This window comes from Culex pipiens, chromosome 2, assembly GCF_016801865.2.
Source record: "Culex pipiens pallens isolate TS chromosome 2, TS_CPP_V2, whole genome shotgun sequence".
Taxonomy (NCBI): Eukaryota; Metazoa; Arthropoda; class Insecta; order Diptera; family Culicidae; genus Culex; species Culex pipiens.
In genome coordinates, this window is record NC_068938.1 from 88,267,919 (window position 1) to 88,284,698 (window position 16,780).

At 38.8% G+C, this 16,780-nt stretch overlaps 1 protein-coding gene across 7 annotated transcripts in view; it reads right to left on the reverse strand.

Moving 5' to 3' along the window:
- Positions 1 to 16,780, reverse strand: part of LOC120422898 (multidrug resistance-associated protein 1) — a 52,025-nt gene that overhangs the window by 24,188 nt on the left and 11,057 nt on the right. For 5 of the 7 annotated variants that reach the window (XM_039586462.2, XM_039586460.2, XM_039586461.2 and 2 more), the window contains exons 2-7: positions 16,309 to 16,544; positions 14,267 to 15,859; positions 13,696 to 13,842; positions 9,350 to 9,434; positions 8,321 to 9,288; positions 8,055 to 8,262 (exon numbers count right to left, since the gene is read on the reverse strand). In XM_039586462.2, the coding sequence (XP_039442396.1) occupies positions 8,055 to 8,262; positions 8,321 to 9,288; positions 9,350 to 9,434; positions 13,696 to 13,842; positions 14,267 to 15,859; positions 16,309 to 16,353 (3,046 nt within the window). In that variant the 5' untranslated portion in view covers positions 16,354 to 16,544. Of the gene's footprint in view, positions 1 to 7,567; positions 7,789 to 8,054; positions 8,263 to 8,320; positions 9,289 to 9,349; positions 9,435 to 13,695; positions 13,843 to 14,022; positions 14,170 to 14,266; positions 15,860 to 16,308; positions 16,545 to 16,780 lie in introns of all 7 variants that reach the window. The other 2 variants (XM_039586459.2, XM_052707206.1) reach the window with 2 other exon arrangements.

The window sequence follows — 16,780 nt, forward strand, 5'->3', positions numbered from 1 at the left end:
CAGAAATCCAAGATGGTGACCAATATGTATATTAGGAACATATATTTCAGGTTGTAATAGTGATTCAACCAAGAATATGACACTTAGAAAATCCCAAAGTATTCAGAAATCCAGAAATCCAAGATGGCGGCCAATATGGCGCCTGTAGTATATTGGGAATAATTATATGAGGGTGTAATAGCCATTCAACCACTCAAATGTAACTAATTTGGGGTCGCTGAACACGAATATGACTCTAACAATATTCCAAAGTATTCAGAAATCCAGAAATCCAAGATGGTTGCCAATATGGCGCCTGTAGAATTTTGGGAATATTTATTTATTAGATTTGAGTGGTTTAATCACTATTACAACCTCAAATAAATATTCCCAATATACTACAGGCCCCATATTGCCAACCATCTTGGATTTTTAGATTTCTGAATACTTTGGGATATTCTTAGTGTCATATTCGTGTTCAGCGACACCAAATTAGTTACATTTGAGTGGTTGAATCACTATTACATCCTCAAATAAATATTCCCAATATACTACAGGCGCCATATTGGCCGCCATCTTGGATTTCTGAATTTCTGAATACTTTGGAATATACCAAGTGTCATATTCGTGTTCAGCGACCCCAAATAAGAAAAATTTGAGTGGTTGAATGGCTTTAATACTTTCATATAAATATTCCCAATATACTACAGGCGCTATATTGGCCGCCATCTTGGATTTCTGAATTTCATAATACTTTGGAATATACCAAGTGTCATATTCGTGTTCAGCGACCCCAAATTAGTTAGATTTGAGTGGTTGAATCACTATTACACCCTCAAATAAATATTCCCAAAATTCTACAGGCGCCTTATTGGCCGCCATCTTGGATTTCTGGATTTCTGAATACTTTGGATTATACCAAGTGTCATATCCATGTTCAGCGACCTCAAATCAGTTTGATTTGAGTGGTTGAATCACTATTACAACCTCAAATAAATATTCCCAATATACTACATGCGCTATATTGGCCGCCATCTTAAATTTCTGAATTTCAGAATACTTTGGAATATACAAAGTGTCATATTCGTGTTCAGCGACCCAAAATTAGTTAGATTTGAGTGGTTGAATGGCTATTACACCCTCAAATAAATATTCCCAATATACTACAGGCGCCATATTGGCCGCCATCTTGGATTTCTGTATTTCAGAATACTTTGGAATATACCAAGTGTCATATTCATGTTCAGCGACCCCAAATAAGAAAAATTTGAGTGGTTGAATGGCTTTAACACTCTCATGTAAATATTCCTAAAATTCTACAGGCGCCATATAGGCCGCCAGCTTGGATTTCTGGATTTCTGAATACTTTGGAATATTCTTAGTGTCATATTCGTGTTCAGCGACTCCAAATAAGTAAGATTTGAGTGGTTGAATGGCTTTTACACTCTCAAATAAATATTCCCAAAATTCTACAGGCGCCATATTGGCAACCATCTTGGATTTCTGGATTTCTGAATACTTTGGGATTATACCAAGTGTCATATTCATGTTCAGCGACTCCAAATAAGTAAGATTTGAGTCGTTGAATGGCTTTTACACTCTCAAATAAATATTCCCAAAATTCTACAGGCGCCATATTGGCAACCATCTTGGATTTCTGGATTTCGGAATACTTTGGGATTATACCAAGTGTCATATTCATGTTCAGCAACCTCAAATCAGTTGGATTTGAGTGGTTGAATCACTATTACAACCTCAAATAAATATTCCCAATATACTACAGGGACCATCCATAAACCACGTGGACACTTTTTTGGGAATCTGTTACCCCCCCCCCCCCCTTCGTGGACAATTGTCCATACAAAAAAAATCTTTTTTGTATGGATCGTGGACAATCGCCATACCCCCCCCCCCCCCTAAAGTGTCCACGTGGTTTATGGATGGTCCCACAGGCGCCGTATTGGCCGCCATCTTGGATTTCTGAATTTCTGAACACTTTGGAATATACCAAGTGTCATATTCGTGTTCAGCGACCCCAAATTAGTTAGATTTGAGTGGTTGAATGGCTATTACACCCTCAAATAAATATTCCCAATATACTACAGGCGCCATATTGGCCGCCATCTTGGATTTCTGGATTTCTGAATACTTTGGGATTTTCTAAGTGTCATATTCTTGTTCAGCGACCTCAATTAGTTAGATTTGAGTGGTTGAATCACTATCACACCCTCAAATATATGTTCCCAATATACTACAGGCGCCATATTGGTCGCCATCTTGGATTTCTGGATTTCTGAATACTTTGGGATTTTCTAAGTGTCATATTCGTTTTCAGCGACCCCAAATTAGTTAGATTTGAGTGGTTGAATGGCTATTACACCCTCAAATAAATATTCCCAAAATTCTACAGGCGCCATATTGGCCGCCATCTTGGATTTCTGAATTTCAGAATACTTTGGAATATACAAAGTGTCATATTCGTGTTCAGCGACCCCAAATTAGTTGGATTTGAGTGGTTGAATGGCTATTACACCCTCAAATAAATATTCCCAATATTTTACAGGCGCCATATTGGCCGCCATATTGAAATTCTTGACATCGGAATACTTTGGGATATTCTTAGTGTCATATTCGTGTTCAGCGACCTCAAATTAGTTAGATTTGAGTGGTTGAATTACTATTACACCCTCAAATAGATGTTCCCAATATACTACAGGCGCCATATTGGCCGCCATCTTGGATTTCTGGATTTCTGAATTCTTTGGAATATACCAAGTGTCATATTCGTGTTCAGCGACCCCAAATTAGTTAAATTTGAATGGTTGATTCCAAATTTTAATGCTTTCTTGTTGATTTGGCCATGGTGTGTTCCCTAAAACGAGCGCCTAAAAAGAGTTGCTTCGACGAATTTAGTCGGTGTTACTAGCAGGTAAGTCGGATCAGGTTCGTTCTTGGTTTAGATGAATCTTGAAATCCTACCGGTTCGAATGCTGCAAGAACGATCAAGATTGGTTGAAATGGGGCCAAATGCGAGCGAGTTGAAATTAGCGAAGCAACGGTTTCGGAGGCTTGGACGGAGGAGTGTTAATTTAGTAGTTAGTTTTAGAAACAACAGAAGAAATTGCATGCAATACTGTGCGCGATGGGGGCGGCTTGGAAATGAGAAAGAGAGAGAGAGAGAGGGTGGAGAGGTGATGAGAAAAAGCTTCGATAAAAGGAATTTGTGCAGCTAGGAGGCCAAACGGTAGGGGAGCAATGGATTATTTTCGCAAATTTAATTTTCATAACATTATTTTTGTGTTACTTAGATGAAACTTAGTGCACGCTGAGAAATTATTATATTTATCGTCAAAAAACGACGTGCGTCAAGATAACACGATCACGTCCAAATGCATACTCTGGATCCCATTCATTTGACCCTTTGTCAACCAAAATGTCTAAAAAACGGGTTTTGCGTTTAATGCTTTACATTGATTTTTTCAAAATTTGCAAAGCAAAAATCATTTTGTTATCGCAGGCTAACGACGCGAATAACATTTTTAAAAATATTCTTGACAACAGAGAAACATTAAAAGACATGCTGATATACCAGCAACATCCATGATAATTTATTTTGATGACTAAAAATTTAAAATTTTATTAATTGTATTTTTTAAACCGACCAAGATTAATATTTTTCCATCATTTTATGTCAACTGATTACACTTGTGGACTCTCCGTTTTGGTATTCATCGTTTTGGACTTGGAAGAAATTTCATCTATCAAAAGTAGGGCGTCCCAAAAAAATGAAAAAAATGTCAAATCTTTGAGGCTTATAATAGATTATGATGTCAGGAACAATGTTTTTATACAACAAAAAAAAAACCCAAAAATGGTTTACAACTCGCGCGCGGAGCTTGAATGAAAAAAGTGCATTTTTCGAGTATTTTTTCAGAAATGTGCGTAACAATCATACTAAAGTCATTCAAATTTGGTCGCCTTGGGCTTGAAGTTATAGTTTAATGTCCCCTGAACAAATTCCTGTACAGACATGGTCCATAAAAGCTTGTGTTTGAGCATGGCAGGGCGTTTTAGGGAGAAACATTTGTATTTTATAGCTAAAAAAATATTAAAAATCACTCCCCAAAACAAGCCAACAAATTTTGCAGCCAAAAATAATGCATTCAGCTTTTAGGAAATTTTACGGAGATCATTTTGCTTTTTTGAACATTCAATTTATATCAACGCAAAGCCGAGATATTGGCATTTTAGTGAACAAAAAGTGAAGAATTTTCAAAATTCTTAGGATATGAGCGTTTTTAGCATAAAACATGGGCTACTATGATTACAAACGAGAAGGCATATATTTTGGATATTTTTATTTTGCTCGCTCAAAAGCGATATTTTTTAATAACATTTCATGAAAAAACATGAGATTTTCTCACAATGTGACGTAAACAACATATTTATAAGTACTGCTCTGTGATCTTCTCGATATGAACAAATAAAGTTCTTATGTGTAACTATTTTTGAAAAAGTATTTTTTATAGATGAATTTGTTTCATTCAAATGTACATGCAAAAAAAAAATCACGTTCACAGCTTGGAGATATACACTTTAATTGTCGTTTACGTCACATTGTGAGAAAATCTCATGAATCTAATGTAAATTTCCAATGAAGCTAATGTAAATGTATATCATTTATCATGATACCTTTTGGTACATGATAAATAATGTAAATTTACAGAAATATTTTTTTTCTGTGTATGAAAACATTGTTCCTGACATCCTAATCTATCATTCTAGGGGTGAGCACAAAAGAGTTGACAACTTTTCATTTTTTTTTGTGACGGCCCAATCAATAGTTAACAGAAATCTATAGTTTTGTACCGATTTTACGATCCCACTTTTTTGGCACCCCCTTCTTTTGGACAATTTTCTAAAAAACTTCTATTACTTCGCAAAATCACACTTTTTTTTGTAAAATCGCTGTTTCTCGTCAAAAGTTCTTTTAACTTCGAGGTTTTCAGTGATTTTTATGTCAAACTGTCTACAGAACAAGATGGTGATAAAATATAAAAAATAGAAAAAATAGGGAAAGGGTAAAAACCACCTTTTAAAACTAAAATTGTAAAATTATACAGGGGTGCATTTGAGAGTTTAAATATTGCATTAATAGTTGAGCAATTCTCTGAGATTTCGGTCATTCGATTTTATTTGTATTTTTTAATCCGGCTGAAACTTTTTTGGTGCCTTCGGTATGCCCAAAGATCCATTTTGCATCATTAGTTTGTCCATTTTCCATACAAATTTGGCAGCTGTCCATACAAAAATGATATGTGAAAATTCAAAAATCTGTATCATTTGAGGGAATTTTTTGATCGATTTGGTGTCTTCGGCAAAGTTGTAGGTATGGATATGGACTATACTAAAAAAAATACACGGTTAAAAAAATTGGTGATTTTTAATTTAATTTTTTGTCACTGAAACTCGATTTGCAAAAAAAACACTTTTTTTTAATATGATTTAGGCCGATGCAAATATTTAAAAAAGTTTTTGTCCCTCGGCCCTGGCCGAGGTCAAGGGGGGGCAAAAAAATAAAAAAATATAATAATTTAAATAACAAGCCATAGTCTTCACATTTAAATGAAAAAAGTGTTTTAAAATGCATTTTACACTAGTTCAGTTGTTTTGCAATCATTAGTTTTCAAAAAATCTATGATCTGACAAAAACAAAAATTGTATCGAAAAAAAAGATTTTGCATCGAAAATTTTCAAAAAATCTTAAGATTTTTTAAGAAACCCAAACATGCTAAAAATGATTTTAAACGCAGGAGAATGTATTTTAATTTGATTTCAGTTGGTTGCACTTGAATTTTCATTGAAATTTTGAAGTTTATTGTAAAAATATTTTTTTTGCCCCCTGATTTTTCGGGCCAATTTTGAGGGGGGGGGGGGGGTGACAAAAACTTTTAAAAATATTTGTACCAGCCTTAGAGGACATAAAATGCCAACTTTTCAGAAATTTCCAGAATGGGCAAAAAATCTTTGACCGAGTTATGATTTTTTTAATCAATACAGATTTTTTCAAAAAATCGAATATTGGTCGTAAAAATTTTTCAACTTCATTTTCGATGTAAATCGAATTTGCAATCAAAAAGTACTTTAGTGAATTTTTGATAAAGTGCACCGTTTTCAAGTTATAACCCTTTTTAGGTAACTTTTTTGAAGATAGTCGCAGTTTTTCATTTTTTAAAATTTGCGACCAATATTCGATTTTTTTTTTAATCTGTATTGATTCAAAAAATCATAACTCGGTCAAAGATTTTTTGCCCATTCTGGAAATTTCTGAAAAATTGGCATTTTATGTCCTCTAAAACATATTAAAAAAAAATAAAAATAGTTTTTTTTTTGCAAATCGAGTTTTAGTGACAAAAAGTTAAATTAAAAATCACCAAATTTTTTTTACCGTGTATCATTTTTTTCAGTGTAGTCCATATCCATACCTACAACTTTGCCGAAGACACCCAATCGAACAAAAAAATTCCTTCAAAAGATACCGATTTTTGAATTTTCATGCATCATTTTTGTATGGACAGCTGCCAAATTTGTATGGAAAATGGACAAACTAATGATGCAAAATGGCTTCTTTGGGCATACCGAAAGCACCAAAAAAGTTTCAGCTGGATAAAAAAAACAAAAACTAAAATTAATTAAATAAGACCAATTTTGTAGAGAACTGCCCTAATACGAAAACCAAATTTTCACCGATAAATTCAGTAAATTTTTGCTTTACTCCAGGATGCTTGTTTACAAGCTGACATTGGTCCATTTAAATTGTGTTTCTTAAAAAAAAAATGTGTTGGCTTCATATAAAAAACAGGTTTTCTGCACATGTATTACTCAAATATTTAATTATACTTAATTTATTTTGATAAAAAATGAAGGCCGGAAGTTGCGTGTGATCCATTTTTATTATTTGATATTATTTTATTTTTTAAGGAAGGCCTTAATTATACAGTTGAGAAAGTTTTTCGTTCAAAATATCGTTTTTGTAATACTTAATTTATAATACATTGCAATGGGAATCTTTCTACAATGTATTTACAACTTTTATACAAAAAATATTTTTGAAAATACTTAAATTTTGTGGAACAACGTTCGTGAGAGCTGAGTTTATTGTATTTCATCACCGCCGTCTTGGATTTAAAATTCTAAAATCGCTTTGGAGCCTCGGAAGTGAACATTTTGCGAGGACTTCGGAAAATCGAGTCTGGCCTGTACATGGGTAATTCGGTGTCAACTAAGTGCAATTTTGGACTCGACCTTCATCGATTTGGACCAAACTTGGAGAATAGATTATTGACTTATATTGATCATTAACAGAAATAAATATAGCATTTTTGAAACCACTTCACTATGATTTGATTTGATGTAGAAGAATTTGCACTAAGTTTCATCCAAATATAAAAAAGAATACACCAAATTTGTAGAACTCTCGAAAATCTAGCCAATTGCTCAATGGGAGGACAACGAAAACGAAACAAACACGAACACAAATATTAGTGGCAAAGTGGCCTGGCCTGGCTGGCTGGCACAACAATATTACCGAAAACAACATGGCCAAAAAGGAGCGCACGAGCTGCGGCAGAACATTGTCCACCGTGTCGACGTCCTTCGAGAACCGGTTCAGGATGCGGCCCTGCGGCGTCGTATCGAACGATGCCATCGGCCACCTGAGAACATACGTGAGTAAGGCTTCATGCATAGCTTTCGCCGCGAGTAAAGCGCCCAGCGCGAAGGTTAGTGAGCCAATAAACTGAGCCAGAACTAGTGGGGGGGAGGGAAAACAGAAATTAAAAGTGTGGCGGGAAGGATTAATACCAGATTAGGTCAGTGTTTGTGGTGTCAGTGCGGGTGGGGGGAGGGTGTTCAGCAACGAAAGAGAGCGTGGAAAAGTGTAAGTGTGTGCGAGATTTTGTTCCTTCTCTGTCTGTAAAAGGGTTTCCCGCTTTTCGGGAAAACATCTCTTGGTGGGGTAATTTTGAAGGTTAAAAACAACGGAATCGCGCCACTTTTGGCAGGATAGGCCTTACCTTGTCCAGCACCGAACGCGCCGTAAACTCCGAGGTACATGTCCCGTACGCTGGTGTCGTTTTCGGCCGCGGCATCCGTGGACCAGCGCGAAAGCCACAGGTTGGAACCGATCGAGAAGCCTTGGAACACCATGTTCAAGAAGACCGTGGCCACCGACAGCGTGAGACCGATGCTCTTCAGGTAGTGCTTGTACACCTCCCATTTGACCTGAGGAAGGGGAATTCGATCAACTAATTAAAATACAAAGAATGAAGACAATACTCACACTTCCCGTTTCCGACGTCTCCTTCTCAATCAGTTTGTTCTTCGACGGTTCCTCGGCGGCCTTCTTCTCCGGCGTTCGCTTCCTCAAGCTAGAGTTGCTACCGCCCATATCGGACGCCTGCCGCGAGTACGATTCATTGCCGGATCCATCAGAGGTGCTTCCACTGCGCGATCGCCGACTAATCGCTCGCTCCAGCTTGTGCTTCAACTCCTCGTTACTCACGCCCGACTCCAGCTGGGCCTTGATTTCGTCAATGTCCTCCTCCTCTTCGTTGACCTCCTGCAGGTGCTGAATCAAAAACTCCGCAAAGGCACCCTTCTTATCCATCAAAGCCTGGTACGACCCGGACTCGGACACTTCACCGTCCTTCAGCACGTAAATCTCGTTCGTGTTTGGCAAGTAAGTAATACCATGCGTAACCAACACCCGCGTCTTTTTCGCCAGCAATCCATTCGCCCCAATAACCTGCTCAAAGATGTGCTTTCCAACGTGCGAATCAACTGCGCTCAGCGGGTCGTCCAAGAAGTAAATATCCGCATCGTTGTAAACCGCCCGAGCCAGCGAAACGCGCTGCTTCTGCCCTCCAGACAAGTTTATTCCCTTCTCGCCAATTTCCGTCTGATCACCCCCCGGCAGCATCTCAATGTCCGGCTTCAACGCGCACGCCGCAATCACCTTGTGGTACCGCTTGGCGTCCATCGGCTTGCCAAACAGAATGTTGTCCTGCAGGGTCGCGTTCTGAATCCACGCCTGCTGGCTCACGTACGCGATCCGCCCCACCGTATTGACCCGTCCGGAGACCTTGTCCATTTCGCCCAAAAACGCCGACAGCACGGAACTCTTGCCCGAACCGACCGTACCGACGATCGCAACCAGTTCGTTCTTTTCCACCTTAATGTTGATGTTCTTGAGTGTGGTTTCTTCGCCACCCCACGAAAAGACGCCGTTCTCGATGACCAGTGGACAAGCTGGGAGAGAAACAAAAGTTATTAATCAAAATTAAAGGACTTAAAAAGTGAACCAACTTACACTCCTTCTCGTCGTGCTGCACATTTTCCGGGTCCAGTTCTTCTTGGTTCAGGAAACGGTTGATACGTTTCACCGAAACGCTGGTCTGGGGAGTGGAAAGAAGAGGTGTTGAATCGTTTGACTCCCAAATTGAGCTATGACTGCGTTTTGATAGCAATAGCAAGATTAGTTACAGCGTAAAACTAGGTTATATATCTTGTTAAAGACATGAAGTCTTCAGGGTGACCACTCAAATTCCATTTTCAAATTCCCGACTTTTTTCCAGACTTTTCCAGAATGCCCAAATAATAGGCATTTCTTATCTAAAAAATGATTTCAAACAAAAATCTTTCTATAAGAACAGTCAATATTAACCAGCGAAAAAAAATCACAATGAATTTTAAAAAATCCAAATATAGGCATTTTTTGTAAATAAAAAAAACTAAACAATAAATAAAAAAAACACTTCAAAAATGAAATTTCATTATTATGATTCAGAGTAGAACAAACAATTAGTCTTTGAAAAAATAATCGAAAGTTCAACAATACTTATAACATCCATGATATTTTTTAAATTGACAAACGTATAGTTTTTGATACTTCGTTTCAACTGAAAATGACAAAAAGTTAAAGATAACTGAACTTAAAATAGCGTTCCTATTTTTTCAAAACTGCATCATCATTTTAAATCAAAGAATGATTGAAACATAATTGCTGTTATTATTCATTCAAAGGATTTAGAAAAATGTCAAGGAATTCATAAAAAAAAATGTTTTTGACAAGTTAATAACTAAAAATTTCTTGGATTATTTTTTTTGCAATTTCAATATTTTCTTTATGTTTCCAAAACGTAAAAAAGTTTTTCAATTTTGGATTTTATTCGATATTTAAGTTTTCCGAAAACTGAAAATCAAGCTTTATCTATTTACCCATACTCACAAAAAAAAGTTCAAGGGCAACATTTAGAAAAAAAATATTTTAAATATTTAACTAAATAAATTTAGTTGAACAAATAAAAATATTCACAATAAAAAAACATTGACAAACTCAAGTTGGAATCTGTTACCAAATATCCAATTATGTGACAAAATGAAAAAGAATCATAATTCTAAGCTGGCCATTAAGCTCTATTTTTATACTAGTTTTTCATTAACTTTACCTCTTGTTTGATGAAGAAAAATTAAAGCGATCATTTGATTCATAAAAAATATTATGAAAATCTGTGTCAAAGACTCCAATATTCATTAAGATTTTGAATGCCTTTAACAGCTTTTCTATACTCAAATATATTGAAATAGTGAAAAGAACCTTAAATTTAAAGTAAGTTACTAAAGCAGAAATGAGTGAATTCAATTTGAAAATTTTACAAAATATTACAAAATTATTCAAGAATTAAAAAATAATTTTTAATCAAGTATGCTCAGAATTCCCGACTTTTCCCGACTTTTTGACAAAAAATCATTAATTCCCGACTTTTTCCCGATTTTTGGCGGATTTTGGCGAATTCCCGACTTTTTCCCGACTTTTCCGATTTCCCGACTTGAGTGGCCACCCTGAGTCTTACGTTACTTAATTGAATAAATAAATAAATAAATAAAATAAAAAAGAAAGAAAGACGTTCCTATTTTAGACCTATTAAACCAAGCTCTCACTAATTTCAAAATAACCTTTGACAACAGGCAAAAATTTGTTCTGCGGTTGCATGCGGCTGTCACGCGACCATTTAAATACATGCGGTCGTATAAACGCGCGAATTTTAAACATTGCCACCCGCAGTAATATTTTGGACCTAAAGAGATCAACATTCGACCTAGCGCGAAGTTTTAAATTTACTTCTGCAAGTATTTTAAATGGCTCTTTTACCTTTTCAAAACAAAGGCCTTATTAATTTCAATTCAATATTCAATTATTATTAATAATAAATCTTTTCACCATTTCGTATATTTTATAACCTTTAATGAGTTTTGGTGTTCCTTTCAGCTATGGTTTGTTCTGTAGCTCATTTTGATGTTCTTTGGATGTTCTAACCAAGGAGTTAGTAAAAACCCTTCGAGATTCGCTAATGAAAAGGGTACAAATATAAAAGTCTAAAACTAAATCACAATATGTTTAGTCAATTAACGTCGAAAAACTTCGCTGCAAAAGACAGCTTATCCGTTGTAGATGTATTTCAGCATCAGCTCACTGAGAGCTTGGAATTGTTCTGCCTTGTTTCGGCAGACACGAAAGCGCGTGAGCATCTCGCCAGCTAGAGCGAAAACTCGGGAAGCGTGAAGAGATCATCGACGCTGAGTTGGTCGCTTTTTTAAGTTTTCTTAAATCGTGACTTGAAATTTCACAAAAACTTAAAAAAAATATTACACTTTATTTTTGTATCCATTGACCCCTCGGCCAATTTGGTTTGTTTTTGTTTTTTGACGTTTGACTGCAAAAATGAAAATTTATCGAATGTTTTACTGTTTATCGCAATATTAAAAATAACAATTCAAATTATTCAATTCAATTCGGTTTTATTAGTGAATAATCGAGGTACAATCAGTTCTTTTGCAATTCATAACAGAGTTTTGGAGTTCTTTTCAGCTGTGTGCTGCATCATATTCCATTTTGGAACAATTATTTCTATAAGTAAGGCACTAACAAAAGCAAGAAAAATTAAAAAAAAACTTGCTAAAATTGCAAAGGAAAGGGGAAAGGAAGAGAAAAAGCTTATCACTAAATCACAGTATTTTATCCTTTGTAGATGTGCTTGATCATTAGCTCCCCAAGGGCCAGAAATTGCTCCGCCTTTTAACGGCAGGTCCGAAACCGCGTCATCATCTCCCCCGCGAGAGCTAAGAACTCCGGCAGGGTGAAGAGATCTTCCCCGGTGATTTCTTGCTAGGCCGCATTGCCGCCAACGGCAGCGACCACGCTGGCAAACGATCGCCCCCATCCAGAAGGGAACGCTTAGTTGTCCGCGGGAACCGTTACGTTCGGTGACACTGGTGCTTTCTTCTTCCTCTTTTCCTGCTCCTCGAGGTAGTTTTTCCGTGCACTGCATCCACGGTAGTTGCTGGTATGGTTGCCTCCACAGTTGGCGCACTTGATGCGCGCCTTGGTTTGCTCTGTCTAGTCCCCCAAGTCCACTTTGCATGGCAGTGCGCACGCCTCAGATAGGTGTGATTCACCGCACTTCACGCAGTGGGTGCCACGATATCCCGAGATAGGATTGAAAAAAAATCAAAAACTGACAATTTTTCATATGAAAAACAAAAATATTTTTATCTTTTTTTAAATAAACTTTTCGAAATCAGCCATCGTCATGCACACGGCACCGGATTAATGAGGATTCATATCGTGGCACCCGTTTTTTGAAACTGCTAACTTCAAATAGCTGTATCTCGGCAGTGGTACAACCAAATGACTTCATATTTGTATTTTTAATAGATGAAAAAACAGATTTAAAAAAAAAGTTTAAGTCTGAGCTCAAACCAACGTCTGACATTATTGCCAATTTGTATGTATGTAACGCCTTCGATTATGTAAACGTCTATTGATAACGATAATTGTTATCGTCGGGATGTTACTTCGAACTTTCTGCCGGTTATAATCTGATCAACGATTGAAAATTGACTTCTGGAGTTTTTTTGAAAAGGTCCTATAAACCAAATTTTCATTTTTTGCTTTTTGGGTGTTTTTAAATACCCCTGACTCAAGGCGGTTCTAAAAACACCCAAAAAGCAAAAATTGAAAATTTGGTTTATAGGACCTTTTCAAAAAAAAACTCCAGACTTCATCCTTCCATAACAATTTTCAAAATATTAATACTCTAAATTTTTTATAAGGTACTGTATATTTTGTAAATACTCAATTTCAAACGAAGCGAAACTTTTTATGCTTATTCACTTTTATTAGATTTTTTTTTGTAAAAATACTCAAATTTTCACAAAATACCGTATTTTTTCGAAAATACTCAAATTTTCATAATTTTTAATATGGGTATCAAACGAAGCAAAATTTTGCATGTTTTTTCACTTAAGTATACTTTTTAATTTAATTTAAATTTTTAATTGCTTCGTTGCTTATTTTTTGGACTTCAAATGATTTGTTGTCCTCGACATCGAAACGGCGAGCTAAACGGGTTCCAGAAATGAGATTTTAATTATGTTCGCTAAGGATCTCAGGCCAAATTTGCTGAATCGCTGATAGTTAAACTAGTATTACTTGCTTAATACTTTCCATACTCTTAAGCAGTTAAACGAATGCAAAGTGAATTCCCACATTCACTGTTTGTACAGTTTAGAAACCATTCCAAGCATTTTTACTTATTTCTAATCTTAATCCTAAACGCGCAACCAAAATGCTAGCTTGCCTTTTGTATAACTTACTTGCACCATGTTAGAGATGAGCATAGGCAACATCGAGAGCGGAAACCGAAGGATGTTGAAGAGTGCCAGCGAGACGAACGCCGTAGTGGCGTCCAGGACGTTATTCTCATCCACCAGGACGTAGGTTGCGAATGTGACCAATGACACCTTTAATGTGTGCGTGTGTTTGTGTGTGGCGATTTTTGTTAGAGCACGATGATTGGCGGGGGGAGAGCAAAAACAATATTGGTTAGAGAACTAACATTAAGACTGTTTCCTCTTCCTCTTTGCAAGCCAATTGTGAAATCATCCACCCCGAATGTGAATCTATTACCGAGCCGCGTTTACCTGAACAATGTAAACGACCAACATGGGCAGGAGAACCAGCGGAAGTTTGAGTATGTCGAATAGCGTGAGACACACGAAGGCCGTCACCGGCGTGAGCACGTGGCTGTCGTCGGACAGAAGGTACACGGTAAAGGTGATGAGGGAGACCTTTGGTTTGAATCGAATTGGTTGTTGGTTTTTTTTTAGAGGAAGAGGCTTGATTTTTTGGGGGTGGGAAGCATAAAACATGAAAGGGATACATTACCAGGAAAGGGGCGCAGGACCAGATGAAGGACGTTCCCGCGTTGAGGTAGGCGGCGGACTTGAGCACCTTGACTTCCTTGTCACGGATCTTCAGGATTTGCTGCTCGAAGCTGGGCTCCCAAGCGTACAGTTTGAGCACCTTGATTCCGCTCAGCACCTCGTTCATCAGCTTGACGCGTTCGTCCTTGTTCTTCATCTGCTTGATTTGCAGCGTTTTGATTTTGTTCGCGATGACACCGTTGACGGGGATGAGGATGATCATGACGGCGAGACCGGCCAGCACGGACGGGCCGAGAATTTCCCACAGGAAGAAGAGCGCCAGGGCGATCTGCAGCGGGGCACTCCACAGCATGTTGATGTACGTGGTGAGGTCCATGAAGCGTTGCGCGTCCACCGACATCAGGTTGACGATCTCGCCAACCGTCGATGCCTTGCGGGCACTGTTCGAGATGATCAACGCCTTCCGATAGATGGAACTGATCAGAGCCGTACGGATGCGAAGTCCTACGAAGAACATCCGGTTGAAGTACTGGGCGAGCAGTAGCGTTTGCGTTCCGGCAACCAAGAACAAGAGCAGGGCGTAGAAAATTCCCTTCCACAACGGCTCATCTCCGGCGACGAAATTGATGATCAGTCGAAGAATCTGCGGCGAAGCGAAGGTCAGCAAGTCCTGTCCCAGCTTTAGAAACGATCCGAACGCAAACGTCGGTCCAAATGCCTTCACCAGAGCGGGCAAAATGGACGCGATCTTCTTTGTCTTTTTGGTTTTGAAGTCCACTTGAGCCGATTGTTTCTTGTAGCTAGCAGAACTGGTAACGTCGTCCACATCTCGCGTCTGATACGTCTTCTCGAGCGTTTCGTTCCAGTACTTCAAAAACAGCGGCGAAACTTCCTTCGAGGCGTCTTCCGGCTTCATGTTCCACAGGTCGTCATTTTCCAGCGGCTTTTTGAAGCCCGTCCACGCCAGTTTATCGAACCACCCGAACACCAAGCGCGAGGGGAACGTAGCCGACAGCTCGGGGCAGTCTTTGTCGGTAATCTCATACTTCGTCTCTCGCGGTGGCTTGTCAATGAAGAAATTCAACAGGAACATGACGCACGATGCGGCGAAGAAAATCATAAAGCTCACGAACTGATACTCGGCCCACGGATCCGACTCGGTGCGGCTCTGGTGGCCACGGATCTCCGTCCGACACCTTGGGATGCTGCAAACCGTCAGCACGAACCAGAACAGGAACAACAACCCGGACGTCCGCATGCCGTAGAACTTGTTGAGGTAGATAAGGGCGGCGGCAAACACAAACGTCGCGATCTTAATCACGGGCGTGTAGAAAAACACTGCGTCCACCGGACCCTGCTTGGTGAACGCCTTGATCAGATCGGCCAGCGTCAGCGCCACCAGCAGCCCGACCACGGCCAGCTTCGCCAGGTTGACCCAGCTCCAGGGCACGTCCCGGTTGCGACTCCTGCGCAGGTACCACAGCTCGATGACGGAAAAGGCCCACAGGAAGGTGCACGGCGCCCACACGAGCACGGTCTGCTGAAAGCATGGCGTCAGGTCCGGGTCTTCCGTGTACCATGTTACGTTGGAATCCTGCGAAAACATAAATATGATTTAAAAAATGTTTTTATTTGCGCTTCTTCAAGCGGCTATTCAATATTCTTTCAACACGTTTATTCCAGCTGAATGCGTTCGTAAAACTCCCGCTCCTTGAAGCTCGTAAATATTGGCATTTAAAAATGCCGGCCTGCCAAGTCCCAGCTGTTGCACGCCGCACAATCAAAACATAAACAAACCCGGCCTGCCGGCCGCGTCACTCACGAGAGATCCCGTTATCCTCGGCCAGCCTTTTGCATCACCCCTCGGCGAGTTCCGCTAGCTGTCAAATTTCCGCTCATTCATGCGAAACCAGACGAGCCAAATCAGCATAAATTCCGGCACATTTCACGTGAAATTCCATGTAACTTTACATTCCCCGCGTACTTTCCACCGTTACTAACCGTATGACAGTAGTTTAAGTGCGTTCAAACGCCGTTACTTACCCAAAATTTGGATCCGCAAAACTCGTCCATCGGATGAGCTTCCATTTTGGTTGCCCGAAATGCAATGTCTGCCGTCCGACCGTCAGTTTGGTGCCAGCGGTGAGTTCGTTGAGTTCCACCACCACCACCCACAGGGGGGCAACAAGTGTGCGTTGGGTAACGGGACAAGCACACGCAAAATGGGGTTTGAGTTACTGTGTGCAAAAAACGATGACGTCACGTTGATTAAGTACCGTCTGAAATGAATGAAAAGTAAAATAAATTAGTGATTTGATGCTGGGCTTGCTTTAAAATCAGCAAATTACAACGTATTTTGTAGAGTTTTTACAAATTTTACGAAAATAACTCAAATTTGAAAAACGTAAACAAATTGTTATTTCCCCCCACACGCACGCAAACAACGTCGCTACACGAACAGCACTCACTCGTCTCACTCACACAAATGAAATCGAAACCATCGAACAGTTTGACA